Here is a 20,436-nt window from a genome sequence, read left to right as displayed (position 1 = left end):
CCACTGATCATTCTGTCCTGACATTTGTCCCTGTTCAGACCATGACCGAGGCAGACCATAACAATAGCCCACAGAGAAACTCTAACCTGTAATGAAAGGCCAGAGAACAATGGACACCAACTTGAAGGGTAACCCAATCTTACATCTCCATGAGCACAAACCAACCTGCTTTAGTTTCTTACTCTAACTGAGAAAGTCAGTCCACCGCAGCAAATATCATCATCACCACAACATAAAAACTACTCAGTCAGGAAGTACGACATATCCACTGTCACTCACTCTGTATCAGGATATGAAACACTTAAGAATCTACCCATAAGTTTAAGTATGGACACAATACTGAGGGCAAGAGGAAGTCAAGCTATTCCAGGAGTTAAGATGAACAGTTCATCACAGTCTCATTCAGCCATAACATAACATGGCAAAGAATGTAGCTGAGTCTGTACCAGACCCGTGGCCTTTAAAAACCTTCAGGGGCAACTATCTACATGTAGAGGAAACACCTGCTCAGACCTCGCAACTGCAGTGTTCAAGAATCTGATGCTCAATGACACTGACAGCTTCTAATTTATCAGTCATCTTGTCTCCATCACACTCAGACAGCTAAAATAATTATTGTTAATGTTAATGTGTCCCGGGACATTTTTTCAACTCACCACAGACCGTGAAGATGTGAGTGACAGATTCTCGACTGAGCAGCTGATGAGTTTAACTAGTACAGTAGTTTTTTTTTTGTTTTTTTTAAACCAGCGAAATGTATGAAAATTAAGTATGGGAACCAGATGCTTTGATAGATGCTTTGTTTACTAGTAACACTTTCAGGTAGGAAGATGTCAAGAGGTAAAGGATCGATTCACATGTTCTTAGACGTTAAAGCACAAGGAAATACCCACATTGCAAGAACATAGTAGAGGTGCTCATTTACTGAGCTAATGGAGATAGAGTTTGTTAGAGTGGAACAAAAGTGTAATGGTAACAGTAATTTTATATATACAGCAAACTTAATTTCAGATTCATTTTCCACATGTGACAATTACACTCATCATCCAATCAGCAGAACTGCATTTTTGCATCATTAATTATTTAACTGGGAGGCTGTGAGAATACAGAGAGCAAAGCAACAGGCACATTCCAATATCAGCAGGTTCATCAAACACAATCCGAATACCCTTCCAACAGCCTGTGTGACTGATGCCAATCACCAGTCACTTTGGATCAACCAGAGAGCGTGAGAATGCGGGGAAGCGGTGTTATGTGTGAGCGAGTGAGCGTGCACATGTGCATGCATGCGTTAGAAGCAAAGCTGTGACTGGCTGTGTGTGATGAAAAGCTCCAGATGTTGCCTGCCTTTTAATGTGCAATAAAAAGGCTCAGCTGGGGCAAAAAGCAAAGGAGGCTAATGGGAGAGAATGGAGAGTGGAATGGAGGAAAGAGGGAATTTCCTTAAAAGAAATAATGGAGGGTTGAGGTCAAGGTGCGAGTCTTTCTTAAATGGCTGCTACCCGAGGGCAGGCTTAAATCTTGAGGTTCTGATGAGAGGGAGGAGTTGAGGTAGTGAAATAGAGAGAATACATTTTTTTTTCTTTTAGTAAATGAGAGGAGGAGGACGATGAAAAAAAGTAGCAGAAAGACTAGATGAGGTTTAGTTTGTTGTTGGCATAATGTAATAAGTAGCAGGTTCAACTGTACGCAGGGGATCTGGTTGTCATTAATAGAATGGAGACCAGATATATTTTTTAATTATTGTGGGTGAAAAGATTTTGTAGAAAATGTACTCAGCAATAACAGTACTCGCATACAGTGGCAGAACATGTTATAAACAGCTGTTGCAAAAAAAAATTGTCAATTAGAAACGCAGGCTGCTGGAACTACACGAGGACTTTTGAGCAGAAATTGAGAGATAGAGATCTTTGGACTCCGAGGGAGTGCTTCATCTCCCACTGACCCTCTATTCAGACAGCTTAGTCAAGATTGGCCAATCGGGGGCCTCACCATACAAACGCAATGCCCTTTGTAAGAATGCAACCTCAGAGTTTCAAAAAGAGAATGAAGTTGAGGAGAGAATGAGAAGACAGAGATACAGAGTGTGAGCAATAGAGTTAGAGTTGAATGCCAGCAATTAGGAACATGTCCACATTATTTTTTAAAAGATGTATAAAATTAAATGCTCTTTGTACATCAAATAGGCTTCAGTCCACACTAGCAATTTCATAATATCGTCTTGATTTTATGGTCTTAAAAATGCTTAAAAACAAACAGAAAAACAATGCAAAGACCATTTAGTGGGTACCAATGACTAAATAAACCAAATAACAGGGTTATCTGGTATTTTCTTCTTTATACACTCAAGCTGCTCTCTTACTGACAACATTTAATTTTCTCTTTAATATCCTCTTTATTAGATACACCTCAGTATTTATGCAAACAGTCCACCCGTCCTGACAGTGAGTCACATATAAATAAAACATAAGGATTAAGTATGTAGTGAGAGCTTAGAGGGTTCAGTTATTGCTTGACTAAACTTTACGGCTCGGAGAAGGCAATTTTAGACACAGGTGCCAGGATCTGTGAGAAAGCTGGAGAATAAATTCATTGTTTAAAGGGCAGTTTATTTTAGTTTTCTCACTGGCTTGATTATGAAACTCAAAGAGCAGGGGATACCACTGGGGTAAGACTCAGAAAATATTTTGTTATTATTATGATGTGAGATCTGAGTAATCTATATTCTTGTTTCTAGATTTCAATATTTAATCTGATAACTAAACTAGATGATAGCAACTTTAATTGGCGTACAAATTAAAACTATATCTGATGTTTGTTGTGGCAGCAACCTATTACTAAATACAACAGCAGCTAAAACAGGGGCAAACATAATTTAGAAAAAAGTTGATCAAGACTGATATAGAGCTCCAGTACTGACGCATCAGTATTCATCATTTACCTCTATCACAGAGCTATTAGAGCTGTGTGATAGAGGTAAATGGCACTAAGATACACAGGGAATAAACTAATTATATGCTGTTTATTGCTGTTTCATTGAGGTTTTTAAATACCGACTACTGTTTGATTGTAAGACGTTGATTTGTGTACTTTTATGTTTTATGCCACTGGTAACAGAAACTCCTATTCAACATGGCTTCTCACCATCACATATTATTTGCCTGACGAAGGTCTAGTACTGAAACATCCTAAATGGATCAATGCAAGTTACACAGAGTAAGCGGGATCCCTTTAATATTCACCAACAACAAGGTAATGTACCTGGCTTTGTTAGCTTCCTTAGTGACATCCCATGCCCATGTAATGAAGTTCTGGCTCAGGTACGAGACAATGGAGTCGGCACACATCATTTGAGAGCAGAAGACGTTGCTGAGGACACTGTCGTCATTGTGGAGGTAGATGGCCAGCAGCTTTCTCTGTGGAGAATTAAATAAAATCAAATAAATGGAAGGTTTAGAGGATAAGGACATTTTTTCCTGCCAGGAATTAAGGCTTTGGCTACAGACTGATTTTATAGGTAGGTGGTTTAGTGTTCAAGCTAAAGAATAAATGGTTGGCTGTAAACAGATGGGTGCACAGTTTTTTAAAGCGATCTCCCAGGAATAACAGAGCTAAAGCACGCATATCCCAAAAAAAGTAATCATTGATGAGACTGTAATCTCTAAAATGAAAACATCCATTCATCTCTGATCTGTAGAGAGAGGTCTCTCAGCAACGTGTTGGTGTTTCATCACAGGAGTTATTTCCACATTATATGACTATAAAATTACATGAAAGACCACCGAGTGCAGAGCCAACATGACTTCTAAAGACCACAGCAAAAAAAAACTGGCAAATACCACGCAAAATCAAATGCAGTGTGGTGTAAATAAAACTTCTCATAGAGGCGAGGAAAATATGGAGAAAACAAAACAGACAAATCACTCTGTTTATTTTACACCAAATGCCAGCAGCCTGTTCAGGTTAGTAGCGGCAGGGCCAGACAATATTGACGAAGCTCCAAATCCAAGGATATTGACACCATCATATAAGCCTGGTAGATTCTCCCTACTGACAATCTAATTAAAAAACAAACACACCCACAAACATAAAAGGTTCCAGGGGACAATGTTGGAAATAATGCTCTCTAAATTACATGTCACTTCTCTTGCTATAAAAGAACAAATAAGACATCTCTCTTAGTATCTGCTTGGTTCATTTTTAACCGCGGCCGTGAAGGGGGAGTCAGGAGATCCGTTTCTCAGGAGCTGTAATGTAGGCTACCTGGGCCAAAAAGCAGAAAAATATACACAGGGCATAAAACTTAAAGGGAACTGAAAGAAGAAGTTGTGCTATACTGTGGCCTGTGTAGAATAGGAATGGGAGAACACTGCTGTGTTTGCTCAGCGATTAGTGCTTTAGAATAATCTCCAGGGCTACTAGAGAGAAGGAGCTGGGGACTCATTCAGTGGGCCGATTCAACAGCCTGAAAAGATTAAACACTCATGCTGAGAAGACAAGCAAATTCAGTCTTGAGAGAGGAATGAGGGTGAGGAGGGAGAGTTTTACAACATGAAGAAAAAAAAAACAGATGCACACTCAAATACTGATGTACCAACAACACACATGCACAGATGCACAAACTTAACTGGTCTGCTCGGCACAAGTTAAGGACACATGCATGCTCAATTAGAGTAAATATAAAGACTAATCAAAGTGGGCATTTTGGTCAACTGAACTCCTTCATCTTCGTTAAACTGTCCATACCCCCTCTATTGCCTCTCCACTTTCAAGTCGGATCTTTTGTATTGCCTGTCTTAGCGGGGAGGAGCAAATCCCTCAGTTCAGCTAAATTACTAGGTCCGACCTGTGCTAGATAGTGACCCCATAGCCCTTCCTCACACCTGTTCACCTAAATCTAAGCTTGCTTTGTGTATGCAAAAGAAAATAAAGATTTCACACTGCAGAGCACTGTGCACTGTGAGTAAGCTGGAGCCTGTGAGTCTTCACCGCGCAGAATTTGTTTCAAACATAGCACGCTAATATTCAGTATGTCTGACTACAGCACAGACACTACATTTAATTATTAATCCCACAGAGCAACCGGTTATAACAAACAATTATTTTCATTATTTATTACTCTGTCCCTTTTTTCTTCATTAACTGATTAACTGTTAACTGAATAAAAAGAAAGTGATGAAAAATGTCAATCCGTGTTTTCCAAAGCCCAAAACCACAAATAAAATGTTTGTTTTATCCACAAACCACAGATATTCAGTTTACTGTCATGGAGAAACAAATAAACAAAAAAAACCTCAAACCGGGTTATGGGCTGGATATGGCTTTTTCTATGGCAATGATGCAGATTTCCAGAAATCAGGGCCGATAACAAATAAATAATAACATTTTCCATATATTTAATTGATTTTTTCCCCCTCCATCTGATAAAATATAACAGTTTAATGATAAACATAACAAAAAAAAATGCTTAACTTCAGTAATCATGGTCTGGTCTGTCTCTCTAAATTACATTTTATGTCTGACTGCAGTGCAATAATATACAGTATTTCCAATAAAATTAATGTACAAACTAAGTAATAAAAATGTGAAACGTCATCAAAAAAACAATGAATGAATGGCCATTAACCGGCCAATATAATAATAATAACAACATTAGAACACAAAATCCTAGATGATCTGAATTGAATGTCTCAATACACAGTTGCTGAGTGTTGCTTAAAAGGGATTTTTAGCTATAAACGTTCACCAGCAGGAATATCAAGAACTGATATAAACGCATGTTTATACCAGATGTTATTAGGATAACATCTGTCATGACTATCATGTTTGTATTCACACATATGGTAATTTTAACACTAGAGTTACTTGATACCACTGAATAAGACACGGACATACACACACAACAAGGTACAGAGTGAGTGAAGGGCAGCGAGGTCCTGATAGTGGCTGTTCTACAAATGGCAGGCTCAGTCTGGAAAAGCAAATACTTCAAAATAAGGAGCTCATGCGACTGATCTAATGACCCCGCACACAATGTGGGAAAACACATTTAAATTGATGCCCAGCCACACAGGAGATTCTCCACGTGCAGCTGCAAACACTTTTTTTAATGAACAGAAACGGCATCAAATTTGATGCTGACTTTTTCCAAAGCGTGATTACACTTATTGAATTAAAAGTCACTTTAAAAACTGCATGTTAAAGCTAAGCAGGGATCTTTTGGCTATGCTTCTACAGGATATCTTCATATACTTTTACATTTCTTTCCTGCCTTTTTACTTCCACTCTACACTGTTTTTATTTTTGTGTGTTTTTTTATACACACAAGCAATTATTTCAGGTGCAGTCAACAACTAAAGAGAGTGTAGCTTGTGATTTGATCCGATAGCTGTATGTACATCTGTATGCCATTTGCCAGTTGGATTCTCTGGTGCTCCTTTCTCTCGACTCTTGGAGGCTATTTCTGGGTTTTAAAGCAGATACTTGAGAGTGATAAATCCCTAAACTCCCCTCTCGAGCAAGGCTATGAATTTTGATGTGGCCTTGTGTGTGGCAGACAGGAGAGATGAGTCTAGAGTGGAGGAGAGTGGGGTTAGAGTGATTAACCACTGCGTTGATGGGGATTTAGTGAGGATCGTGGTTAGTGATGGGTGGCCTATCTCTCTGTACACTCTGACTAACCACTGATCCCCAAGAGGTTTCAGCTCAGCTCAGCTCTGCAGCCCAAAGCATTTTCATTAAGGATGGATTGAGTCAATCTCAACAGTTCCCCCAACACACACCTTCAGAAACACTTCATCAAATTTGGTGTTTTGCTTAGTGATTAGCCTGTCCCAGGCTTTGAGAGAGTGAGACTGATTCCTGTGTTTATAAACCCACTGAGTAGTCCCCCTTCAGTCCAATTTGACCTATTTCAGTATCTGCTTAATGAAGTGGGCTTTCTCTATGAGGATGAGGACACAGTAGATTTCTTTTCAAGTGGAGGCATGGAGCAAAGCTGGGTAGATATTGGGTAGATGGATGGAGGGGGGGGCAGTGTAATCATGCACATATGCTACTGTGTATATGTAACCATCAAAAGCAGCATGATTTGGCCTGTTGTCTCTGATGCTTGAGACAAAACAAGACAAACACAGAACAGATCAAATAACTTCTGTTTTCATACACATTTTTGTGCTTCCATAAAGCCATTCTCACCATGGCACAGTTGGCAGGCTAAATAAAGCTCAATCAGAATAAAAAAAAATAAAATACAGTGGAAATGAATACTATTTTGCCCCTGTGCTGTGTAGAGCATAACAGTGCAATACAGTGTGTGGGAACACCAGGGAGACCTCTGCCATATTGTGCTGGCTTAATTGAGGAAATCAGCTGAGAAGCAGGCGAGATGCCAAGCTCCACTTTAGATTTTCTTTTCCATCATTATTTCACACTCTCTATATCCCTTAACCTTATGCTGTAAGTTCCCCTGCCTATTATTCCTCTTTTTCTTCTCACTCACTGCCTTCCTCAAACTATCTCACTCCGCTCCTTTCTGTTATCTGCACTGTATCACTTATTTTACCCTCCCTTCCTCTGTGTGTGGCTGGTGATCTGAACCCCCTAACATCTTGCAGTGTCCTCACAGTCTAATAAGGCTGTAATCCACACAATCTGTCAGTTGATACAAGCATCCCTAAAAGGACAAAAGCTGAGAAACAAGGGAAAAAATTAACAGCTAAAAATAAAGCCGCAGCTGTCAGGGTGAAAATTTGTCGAGGTTTTGATGAAATTATATCAATGTGGTTATAAAGCCATCTCCACACAACAGTGTGGGGCAGACAACCTTCTCCATGTTGTCTTGGGCAAAGAAAACGACTTAGAAAAAGCCATGACTTGACTCCACCAGGCAGGGAAAAACATCAGGGTTAAAAGGACAAGCCAATATTTGTAAGATCAGAACATTGTATTTTATACATAAGTCAAAGGTAAAAATATTTGGAGGATAAAAGTTAAAATGAACAATGTGTTTTTGTCAAGGTATACTTTCTATCAGGCTCTGAACAATTCAATCGCTTACTTACATCTCTGGCTTTGCCATAGAAGGCTTCTTGAGATGCTGCCTCCAAAGACCCAATGAAGAACATTGGGTGGTTCTCTCCATATCTACACACACACATATGGAAAAGGAACAGTATGTGAACAGTAAATTAACACATAGCTACATTCCAAGCCTTGTGTAATTTCATACCATGGCTCACCTTGAGGAAAATTCGGCAGTAAAGTGCAGTAAGGCATCAGCTTCATTCTCACTGTTTTCTGGCACTGTAATGACAAATAAAAAAAATGCATGGTCAAGTTTTAGATCCATGTTGCGAGGATTTTGAACCAACGTTGAAGCAACATTTAAAATAACCCAGATTATTTCTGTAGTTGCTTTTGAACTTTTTGATATCCAAAGAACCAAGTAACGTGACAAAACAGTTTGGCATCTCCTTTCTCAGGCTATTACAAGAAGATGGCATTTTGTGTTGGTCTCAGAGCCTGTCCGCATATAGCTTTATGTATGAATTTTGTAATGTAAGCAATATTTTTATAGCATTTACATTAAAGAGATGAACTCTATTATTATCAAAGGCTCCACTGAACATACTCATAGGGGATTTCCGACAGGTTGAGGAGCCCATTCCAAACATCTCTGAGTCGTCCACACCAAACTCTGACGCATCCTCAAAATCATCACCCTCACTGTCGCTGATCATATGGACATCGGCACACTGGAAACACAATTTTTTCATTAATTTTCTGACAAAGAAAAGTGTTAACAAATAGAGAAATGCATCCTAACAGAAAGAGTGCATGTATATACCTCCTCTGTGGGCTCCTGGGCATTCGCTGTGGAGGACCTCCGACAAACGCTGAGGTGATGGCAGGGATAGCTGATTCCAGAAACAGCTAGCGTCATCTAAAAACAAGAAACATAACACAAGAGTGAAATCATATATATTCTTTAATGTAAGGCCAGCCAGTAAAGTATATATGTGAAGCGACTCAAAGTTAAATAGTGTGCTTCTATACATTAACAGACTCTTCCGTAGCACAGACTGAACTCTAAATTAGGATAAAATAACCCCACACTGCAGAAGCTTGATCTGTATCTATAACACAAGATTTTTTAAGACTAATAATTGCTCATGTCTGTAATCAGTAGACCTTGATGAGGTGTCAAGTACAACTGTAGCAGCACATGATGTGACGATGGTTTGCAGTAAGAGAAAACCTGAATAATGAGTTCCCAAAGACTAAAGAAGATTAGGGGTGCGATATCTCGTCTAAGATAATATTGTGATTATTGTTTTAAGATGTGGAAATAAGAGTTGTTCTCACTAATCCCTGTGTCCATTGATATAATCTGTTTGCAACAATTAAAAATTCATTTTGATATTTACAAATTACCATTATTGTCAAAATACAAAGAAATATCAAGATATTATTTTTGCCCATATTGCCCACCCCTCATGAAAATGTCAGTGTTCAGCGAATTATTGCAGCTCGTGACTCAAAGCTCTCAGACCCTGAGGACCATGACATGAGCGACAGAGGTAAGGTTATTGCAGGGTGTAGTGAAAAGCCTCTATCTAGTGCTATACAAAGATTAACACCCAACTAATAAAAAAAAAAAGCTAAATGTTTTAATCAACCTGTGGCGACCACTGTTAACAAAGTTTACCAGTGAAAGGACCACTAAACAAACACCCATGACTTATGGCCTGAATAAACTGATGCTCATCACAGGAGTGCAACAGTAGATTAATTCACATTCACTTTTTAAGGAGGAAAGCCCAGATGCAAATACTTTTATGGGAGAGTGAACTTCAAAACAGCAGGGCAGAGGCAGCGCAGGCAGGCAGGGTGTGATAAGAGGCAGAGAAGCTGCTCGTCCCCCGCAGAGGTCCTGTGATCTGCTCTATTGTCAGGTGCTATGACACACAAAGAGCAGCTGGACGTGTTTGAATCAGGAGACGATTACATGCAACGCCAATTGAGTCTGAAAGGGACTTCAGGGAGTTTTTCCCTCAGTCACACTCAATATGAAGTGGCCCCTTATACTGGCCTCAGCTTCTGCAACAAGGGAGAACAGTGTAACCACTAGACCTTGTCAGCAACATGGACTCACTTCTGAGACTTGCTGTGTAACTGGCAATGATAAGAACCAAAATATCTGATAGCATATCTAAAGTCTCCTAGTCTATTATATTACATCTACATATTACATCATTCACACTACCTTATCTCTTTCAGTGTTGGAAAGTAAGTTAGGTGAAACAAGAAAACATACAAAAAAACAAATGCACCTCATGTTCTCGGAGACTGAGATTACACACATTTTTCTATCATCTAAGATTTTGAGCATCTATACAATTGTGGACAAACATGATCACGGAGTATCATAATGTATAACTGTTTAAAGTGCTAAAGTGTGGTAGAGCCCACACACTTACTCCATTGCCATAAAAACCTTAAGTTGCTCAACGATATATACACAAATAAAATTGAATTGAATTGAATTGATATATAATACAGACATTCCTGTCTGGTTGTTGTACACACAAACTAGTTTTCCAGAAAGACATAAACATATACTGTACAGCAGTGTCCAAAACTGGAAACCATGCATGATTGATATATTTATATATTGCTACATACCAAACAGCCCTAAAATTAAAATCCGTAACTGGCTTGTTTTGAAAGAGTTTGTTCTGAACCATGAATAATGCGAATTTCTACATAATTCATACTTCATTTATTCTCTGTGTGATTTGAGTAAGTACATGTGGTGGCTATACTCAGTGTAAGAAAAACTCAATTATTAAAACTATAATTTTTTGCAGCTTTATGGGGATATAATGACAGTGGTTATAATTACAACAGTCTTTTACATTCCCACCAGCTTGGTAACCAAGAACAGACGTGAGAAAAGAATAAGGATCTGCCCTGAAAGTTCAAGAATGAGTAATATCCTGATGAGTATATCTCTCCCATGTTGTCTTTAGCAAAGAGAACTCTCCAAAACACACAGTGGCTAGACTGACATGCAATCATGAACTTGCACAAACCAAGAGTGACATCAGCATGAAAGGGACCAACAGTCAACAGTGCCTCACATTTTATTAATTGTAGAGGTAAAACGAGTTGGAAATGAAAACAAATAATATGACTTTTGTTCATCACTCAATTAAAACTTTTCCTTGGAGGCCATGGACAATCACAGCCACAGAGCAAAAGGTGTGCACACAGATAACAGAAGAAAGATAGTGTTTCTTGTCAATCACTAGTCATTAGTTGCAAGGCTGCTCTTGACCATGAGAATTATTTCAAGGACAGCACATTATACGAACATGAACACCTATGAAGAACACCTCGTCTTTGCCACTGTAACTTAACCCTAAATTATTTAGAGCCTTGGTCCTGAGCTACTCATTTATCTCAAGAAAATTGTAGTGGTAATTGTAATGGCTAAGGCAATGGACTAAAAACAATTCTGCCAACAGTATAAATAAAGTTGATTAGTGGCGGTGTGGGGGGTCAAGAGGGAAAAAAAACAATTACTTAAAAAAACAGCTAAATTCACTGAAGTCAGGTCTAATGGTTGGGTTTACACTGCGAGAGATGTGGGTATTGCGTTTGAGCCCTAAGCTTGTAAAGGAATGCTCCCCAAGAAAATTCTGTCAGTTCCTCGAGTGTGCAATCAAATATGTGAATCTCAGCAGTGGTTGCAGGGAGGATCCCTATAAACCCTTTACACCCACTCCTCATAATGAGAGGCTTTCATTTGAGGGTCTAATAAAGTCTAAAGTGTATAAATAAAGTCGATTGCTTCCCCTGTCAAAGACAGCATGGAGGGTTTGGGCTGACATGGATTCAAGGAGGGGAGGTGAAAAGGGAGAAGAAGAAAAAACGAGTTGAGAGGCTCTCAATGCACTTCGTCACTTTGACCCCATGGCTTCTCCCAATGTTGAGGTACACAAGTGCAGCTTGGTGGCTCAGTGGTAAAATGTGGAAACAAGGCTAAAGCCCCACAGGGCACGAAGGGTGGGGGGGTAAGGTTAACCCACCCAACTGACCCTCTCCCACATCTCCACACAAAGGAACTGGCTCTTCTTTTTTTGGATTCTTTTAATTAACACTTGCATTGACGTTCTAAGCATTCAGAGGCAGATACAAGGAAAGAATTTTCTCTCTGTTAACCAGCCTCCCCCCCAAACCCCCCATTCCCCTTCTCTTCTCTTCCTTTCATTCTCTCCCTCCATTCTTTCTGTGTTTCATTTTTTTCTTCAGTGTTTGGATTAGGTGTCTGGCTGTGAGTGTGAGATAATTACTACTGACAGCTGCACTGACAGGAATCACAAACACACTACCACCTTAGCCCACTTTCTCTTTGATGGAGCAAGGGAGGAACAGTGAGAGGAAGACAGGCCAAGCACAGCTCACACTAAACTCCTGTTGGTTCCCCTGTCCAGGCTCCTTTGAGCTTTGCTGAAGATATGACTCTTGTAATTAGTATCTGGGGTTTTGCATAGTGTGTGTCAGTAAGGAAGTGTACATACACATACATCCAAATGCAAACACAGAGCTGGAGGCTAAGGATAGCATAAATACATGACGACTGGATGAGTGGGATGTGTAATTGGGCATTGTGGCGGTATCTCTTCCATTCCATTTGGCATGAGCCTCGCGTACGAGTGTTCGTACACAGTGTTCCAGGTATTACTAATGTTGTGGGGACCTAAATCTATTTACAATGTCACATTATAGGGACTTGTCTTTCTTATGGGGACAAAAAGCAAATCCCCATAATGTAAATTATTACATTTAAAGGTGAAAACATGGTTGGGATGACGCACTTCATTAAGACTAAAGCAAAAGAAAAACTAACTCAGTGCTGAATGTCACCTGAAGGCAGCCATTCACACAAGGGGGGCTTTGCCTGAGCTTACAGCTGAGGCTTGTTGCTAAGGAAACCACCAGACAGAGGTATGACATTAGTGTCATAAGGGAAATGGAGGGAGCTGCTGGCCTACAAGGCAACACACCTATCGGAGGCGCCACAGCATTAATACATTAGCAAACACATGAAACACTGCAGAAATATCAGCAATTAAGGAAGGCTGTAAGATGGATGTCCCACTGGCTGTCAGTCACTCCAACAGGTGTGGAGGATAAACTGTCAATCATAGCAACTGTGATGAGAAGAGGCCTGCCAGGAAATTATCACCATCGTGTACTGTTCAAGCAAAATAGCCAAGAGAGGTAGAACATTGGGGAAGTCAGTGTATTTCAAAAAGAAGAAGGATGTTGATGGTCATGTTGGTCAGACCCTCCATCATCATCTTTAGCACTGTTCAGAATAGCTTTGTCAATACCACAATGTTTGTGCTCATCTGATGAAAGGAGTTCAGGACAAAGAGCAATGACCCCAAAATCGGACTATTTTTATAATCTGTTGAAATTCAACACTCAATCCTGCAATCCTGCACTCCAGCAATCCTGCCTACTGTAGCTTTAACTTTCTTAAAGAAAAGTTAATTTCATCAAGTTGAAATTGTAGTGTAGCCTGATAAGTATATTTTTCCAGTACTATCATGACTGTTGTGATGATAAAAAAAAAACAAGTGTAAGTACACTTTTCATGTGTGAGGAGCTTTAGGGTAAACATTACACCAACATTGCACAGCCCATTGAGAAAAATTTAAACCATGTTATCTCGACTTCAAAAACAGTGTAAAAACATTTCAAAATAATATTTGGCCACCTAGAAATGAGCAACACCTCCTCTTGCATTCTGCTTTTACTACACTTCCTTTTACACTCGGCTTCCTCCATTTACAAAACACAGTACTCTGAATACACTGATTTGACGTTCATTTGAGCATTATCCAACCTGATCCAATTTCAACTAAATGATCCAAAGCACAATAAACAATGAAACACATTGAGTGGACTACATCGGGGGGGGGGGGGGGGGGGGGGGGGGTGATGCAACAGGTAAGCTCTTGTTTGACTGAAAGGTGAGAATGTCTTTATAATGCACAGATTTTCTATGGTTTAACAATACTTGACATAATTTAATTAACAATACAACAACTCAAATAACAAGAAGTGATACCCTGAAATGGTTGATCCGTTAGAAGAACAATGATGGAAAAATATATTTCTGTTCTTTGTCCCTGTGACCTACTTTTGACCAACACAGAACAATAATGTCAATGGCTTCAGGAGTCAGATTGGATATATCATTGAGACAATACTTATTTCTCAATTTAAACTTAATCATCAAATTCTTAAACAGAGAATGACATGAGCCTTACTTACAACACTATACCAAAGTGTTCAAGCAGCCATAAAAAACAGTATGTTTAGTCAGACAGGCACATTTGAAGTGCAAATATACACAAGCAAAGGTAAATGCAAGCAACCACTTAGATCACAAGCAGGAAGGCAAAAATGAAGCTAAGTAGTAATCGATTCCACTGCAAGGGGGCTAGTGTGCAGAGCTAAGTGTAATCTGGGGCCTCTGGCTGCCATGTTTATTGGCCCAAACCTCAGGAGATGAGCCTGGGCTAATGAGCTAGACACTAATACTGGCTCCCTACCCGCATGCTAGGCCAGCCAAGCCCAGGGCTTTCTCTGTTAATACCTTCAGACGTTTCAATAAGAGAGTGGTGGCTAGAGCGGAGGCCATTATTACACTTCTGTCTCTGTGCTTTTTTAATATCTCCTCATCCAGGAAACACAGACCCTGCAGATGTGTGTTAGCCAGGGCCTATGATGCCACAATGAGCTACAACCTATTCATGATCTCTGGCCATCATATCCATGGCTACCTCTGGAACTGGCTGAGATTCACAGATAAGAAATAAAGATGGCAAAATTACAAAGAAAAAAAAATATTTACATATTTTCAGAGGTTAGATTACATGTGTTAAAAAAAATTATAATCATTTGTCACTACATATGAATGTAATAAATCAGTGGATTTTTTTTTTTATAAATCCATTTTAAAGAGTGTCGTTTTTTCATGATCATGGTTTTTAAAGATAAATATTCCTCTGTTGTGCATGAAAGAATACCGCACAAATGCTGGAGAGGGCCTCCTTTTGCTCTCTTAAAAGCCTAAAATCTTTGTAGTAGTGATACAAAGCTCTGGACTATGGTGGCAGTTTTCTGCTGCTGTAGCTCGTCCACCTCAAGTTTCTAAGTACATTCTGAGTTATCCTAGTTATTCTCAACAAGACAATTCACCCTTACACTCTCACCAACAAGGTGGTTCTCACTGCCAATGTCCGTGAACATTTTTTGTTTCAGTAAAGTTAAATCTAGAGTTCACTGTGTATTAAAAAAATCCCAAGAAATCTGTATCTACTGAGGATTTTGTTTGGCACTGTCCTGCTGTAAGATGGCCTGATTACACACTTGTATAGATATTCCTAATAAATTGTTAGTTGAGTGTACAACAAATTCTTGAAATAGGAATTCCTGAAAAAAGTATTAATTTATCTTAGCTTGTAATAGAAATGAATAATTCATTATCTCAAAGTTTCACAACATAATTTCTATTCATTGTTGTCAAGGAAAGAAAACACACACTGTGTTCAATTAAAACAATTGAATTCATTCAGTTTCACACAACAATCGCAAACTTAGTCCAGCACAGCAGCAACTTTAACAGCAACTCCTCCGTTTTGATGATCATCTTTACTTACCCGAAAAATCTTCCTGTGCCTTCTTTGGCTTCTTATCTTCCCTGCATAATTTGTTTAACTTTTTATCTCTATCTGTCTTTTATTATACATTTGTTTGGCGGTTATGGGGCAGTTATGGCTTGCAGGCCACAACACAAATTGAGCAAACACTGTCCTGAATTGATATGCACATTGATGCGACAGCATATTTGCTTTCTTTGCTTAAACCTAAAAGCTTTACTTTGAGTATTAAAACTATACAGTTTGGATACTATACAGGTTTTACCCCCATTACATTTACACCTGGTATTAACATATCTCCATTGTCCACATTAAGTTTGATTCCTCGGTCAATTGGACTCTCCTCTTGTTTGCACAGATCCGAAAAATAATAATAATTGTTTGTATTACAATACACAAACAAACAAGACAGAAGAATTAGTATAAACAAAGATGGCAGTCACTGGTAAAGCTGCATGATTGTGTTTGCTTGATTTAGCTCTCATCTTAAATTCAACTAATGCTTAAATAATGTTTAATTAATGACCATTATTTTGGGCCGAGGAGGGGAAATGTATATCGTTTGGTCACAATGTGTGCTTGGCCATCTTCAGAGGTGGTTTGGAAGATTGTTTTATAATCAATCGTCTCTAAGTCTTGTGGCATTTACACTGTAATATCTTGTAGTCAAGCACTATCTGAGTGCAAACTATTCACCCGAAACACATTTTAATTTTAGCACTTGAAAAAAAAAGAAGAAACAAAGTCAATACCAATACTCCAACCAAACAGCAATAACATAGATCTAAAAGGAAAACGTTAGCTGGGGTTAACACAAGAATGTGTACACAACAGCTCCTCAATGTAGCATGATAAACCATCCCATACAATTAGCATGGGAACACATATGCTGTCAAAGACGGGGTGAGACAAAAGGGGTCAGAGGTTCCTCAAGGTTCTGTATGAGGGACACTTCTGATCAGCTTGACTGTGGGCAGACTGAATAGCAGAGTAGAGTGACCCTGTGATGGGAGAGGTCAGTGGGACTCAATGATGTGAGCTTTAATGTCCACAGATAGAGGACATGGAATGGGAATCGTCTTTGACATCTTAATTAGCTTCAACATCTTACTCTCATGCTTCTGACAGATGGCTGTGGCATGGATTACAAAAGACAGAGCTACAGCATGTGGAACAGTATCCGCTGCATGTTTCTTCCAAATATTAAAATAATGTAAATTAACAAACTGTAAACCATAGATTATTTTTCGCCTGTACTAATCATCTATAGGAGCACAGTGTTGGATCCAAGAAAATATGTTTAGTATAAAGGGACTTTACTCTTAAACTGTGACAAGGTATCAAAGTATTTATTTTGATTGGGTGCGTGTGTGTGTGTGTGTGTGTGTGTGTGTGTGTGTGTGTGTGTGTGTGTGTGTGTGTGTGTGTGTGTGTGTGTGCACGCATCTCTTACAGAGTCATCGGATGCTGATGCAGGCCATCCCTCCCATTGTTGATGCCGGACTGGTATGTTGGTCAGGTCTGAAATGTTTCTCTTCACCTGCAAAAATCAAATATTACTTATTAAAATAAATGTAATAATTATCATTATTCACAAATTATTACTGTCGAGACAATATAAAAAATGGTCACAACATTATTTCAGTAACACAATGTAGGACTCGCTCTCAGGGTCCCACCACATTTGGTAAATGGTATTGTTTGCGACAAATAAAATAAATGTTGGGGTAACGTATATTTGTTGCTAACAATACTGATGAACTCTGAAGCAAGTCTGCTAATGTACAAACAAATGTGTAAATGTGTAAAAACAGTTTCTTCAGACCAGATACAGTAGCCTGTGATATAGCATTTTATACAAATATGATTACTTTGTTTTATTTTAAAGATATTAGAAATTAAAAACTAGCCCCCTGGAAAAAATGACAACCCATCTTATATAACCTTCTGCTCATTGTATGCACATTGTTCCAATCTATTGATTTATAAATGAGAGGGACAAGAAAATTAGATTACTTCAATAACACTGCCTGACACACAGCAAGCTCAAATGCATTAGATGCAGATGACAAACAATTTACACTTAATAATGGGCGGCTTTACGTCTGTGACTTATGCCATAAAGTAGAATGTTGTAGTTCTTTTTGTGGCATGGTCCCAAAACCAGAAGTTACATAAGGGCCAATACAGGTGATGCAGACCAAGGTGCCATTAACCCTGTTCCAAGCTTTTGTATCATCAAAATAAGGAATTCCACTACACTACACTCTACTTTATAAAAATATTATATACATAGTGGAAAATACAAATTTACGATCAAATGACTCTTTATTAAGCAGCATGATGATAACCCCTCATGGAGACAAAGAATTAAGGAGGAGATGAGTCAAAAGAAGAGAATGGAGTAGAAAAATAAATAAAAAAAGACAGCCATTGTTATCAGAATTCTTCAGATGCCACAGCTAATGCCCAGCAACAACAACCCCACGCTCTGAAATGAACAGTATTTCTCTTCTCCTATTCACGTGCGGATGCTCCATTTGCGTCATTTAATAACATTCCTTGCTTTTAAACAGTTAGCAGCCTGTCCTTCAGAGTCCCGTGTTGCACTGTCCAGTGGGCTGTTGGTTTAAAGCCCTAACGCCAGCCTGATGTGCGCCTGCTGAAGCTGATCAAAGCCATGTCGGCGTCTGAACGCTGGCGGCCATGAATTCTATCCATTTGTTCGGCAGGATCCTGCCCTTCAAGCCCGCAGGGCTGGACACAAATGCTGAGAAAACTATCTATTGTGGATCAAAGATCCATCCAAACACACAGGTCAAATCCTGTCTTTGTAAAAAGCACTGAGGAGAGATGGATCCTTGGGTATATGCAGAGCTACTGTTCATGGAGGTGGAAACATAAAGAACGCTGCAAATACTAAGTCAAAGCCAATGTCAGGCAAAGCAGGAAAGAGGTTGCAAAACACTCAATATTCTGACAATTTGCATGAGTATATGTACTGCTGTAAGTTCCTTACACAGACACAGGACGGAATACTTAGAAATTATTAAGTTTAAATCTGAATTCATCCACTATCAACTGTATATATTTTATCCAAGTTACACATCTCTCAAGAAACTAATCACCCTCTTCACTGGTTTGGTGTTGGCTGCAGCACAGCACAACAAAGCAATCTGTAGTACAAACAAGCTGAGAAAAAAAAAATAAAAGAACAATAATAAATGAGTGGCACAGTCCATCCTTTGTCTTTCTATCATAAATCCCACACCTCACTGCTCGGTACCGATCCTTATGAAGAGAAGTTATGGCCATGATAGCAGTCTGGGGTCAGAGCGGGTGGCCAGTGTTATTACAGAGTGTAATATCTATGTTTGACCAGCCGGACTACAGGGATTTGAGTGACCGGCTGGCCGGTCGATGAATAGAGGGGAAAAAGGGAGGAAAGGAGCGGCATTAACACTAGTAATGAAGAGGCTGCAGTCAGAGGTTAAAGCAGCATCAGAGAAACAACAAACGAACGCCAACCACAGGGAGAGTTGAGGTGAGAGAGGTGGTGGTGGAGGAGGAAAGAGGAGACAGACAGCAAAACACACCTGGCAGAGGAGACAACCTGATCACAGAACACAGAAAAACAGCGGGCCTGCCCACCAAACTCTTCTGACAGTTTTTCACACTGGTCTCTTCTTGAAATATAAATATAAATCAAATTAAATAAATGCTCATTTATAATATGTAGAAACCCAACAGCAGGTTAACACAATGGCTTGCACAAGACTGAAGATTCCAAGTAGCCAAACACTTTGCTGTGGTCCCCAGCTACAAAGCAATGCATGTGTTGGACACAGCAGCAAACACAAGAGACAACAGTACTGTCTCATGCTGCCCCCTGTCTGCCAAAACAGCCATGATATGAAGTGACACTGCAACAAATTAAAACAATATTTTTATCCTCAACACAAAGTAATTAATTTTATGGCAAACTCCTATGTACAATTGCATGCTAAATAATATGTGACTAAATAATTGGAGCTGTGCTTTAATGTCTTTATGAGATACTGGACTGTGTGGTTCAATAAGCAGAATATCATAATAATAGTGGCTCCAGAAGCTCATGTAAAATATTAATTATGTACAAAAAGAGGTTTAAGTGTAACAAAGTAACTCAAGAGAGGAGAAGATTATTCAATAAAACTCTTGCATTGACAAATGCAGCATTGCTGAGTTGTTTACTGCTGGACATGCAGAGATGAGGCAGAGGTGTAAGAGCCACTTATACACTACATTAGCAAGACTGGCTGTGAAGCTCAGCTGCTGGCAATACACCTCACAGCAAAATTAATGATCCAATCATTGTAAACGCCAATTGCCTGTAATCCCTGGCTGGAAGCAAATCAAAGAAGAGGAAAGGTTTCCAGTTAACAGTCACAAGCTACCTCACTCTCTTTCGTATCGTCTCCCCTAGGCACCAGATGCCTTTCTTTCATTCTTTTTTCGATCAAGCCTTCTTTTTCTCAGCTCTGCCTGAATTTGGTTCCTATACGTTTCCCAGCTGCGGAGCAGGGATGGGGCCCAGGCCCAGCCCTGGGGGGCAGTAAAGGAGGGAAATCCCTAGGACAACTGGTCTGGTCACGGACAGCTCAGGACCTAGAAGCCATCCCTATTCTACCCTCTACTTCCCTGGCAAACATTT

At 39.4% G+C, this 20,436-nt stretch overlaps 1 protein-coding gene across 1 annotated transcript in view; it reads right to left on the bottom strand.

Annotated features, from left to right (window-relative positions):
• The window catches only part of faf1 (Fas (TNFRSF6) associated factor 1), a 55,492-nt gene that overhangs the window by 16,715 nt on the left and 18,341 nt on the right, over positions 1 to 20,436 (bottom strand). The window contains exons 8-13 of the mRNA XM_058638839.1: positions 17,197 to 17,283; positions 8,849 to 8,944; positions 8,633 to 8,756; positions 8,241 to 8,304; positions 8,064 to 8,145; positions 3,262 to 3,416 (exon numbers count right to left, since the gene is read on the bottom strand). Of these exons, the coding sequence (XP_058494822.1) occupies positions 3,262 to 3,416; positions 8,064 to 8,145; positions 8,241 to 8,304; positions 8,633 to 8,756; positions 8,849 to 8,944; positions 17,197 to 17,283 (608 nt within the window). The remainder of the gene's footprint in view (positions 1 to 3,261; positions 3,417 to 8,063; positions 8,146 to 8,240; positions 8,305 to 8,632; positions 8,757 to 8,848; positions 8,945 to 17,196; positions 17,284 to 20,436) is intronic.

Source organism: Solea solea, chromosome 9 (genome assembly GCF_958295425.1).
Source record: "Solea solea chromosome 9, fSolSol10.1, whole genome shotgun sequence".
In the NCBI taxonomy this organism is placed as follows: Eukaryota; Metazoa; Chordata; class Actinopteri; order Pleuronectiformes; family Soleidae; genus Solea; species Solea solea.
This window is presented reverse-complemented; position numbering and strand designations above follow the sequence as displayed.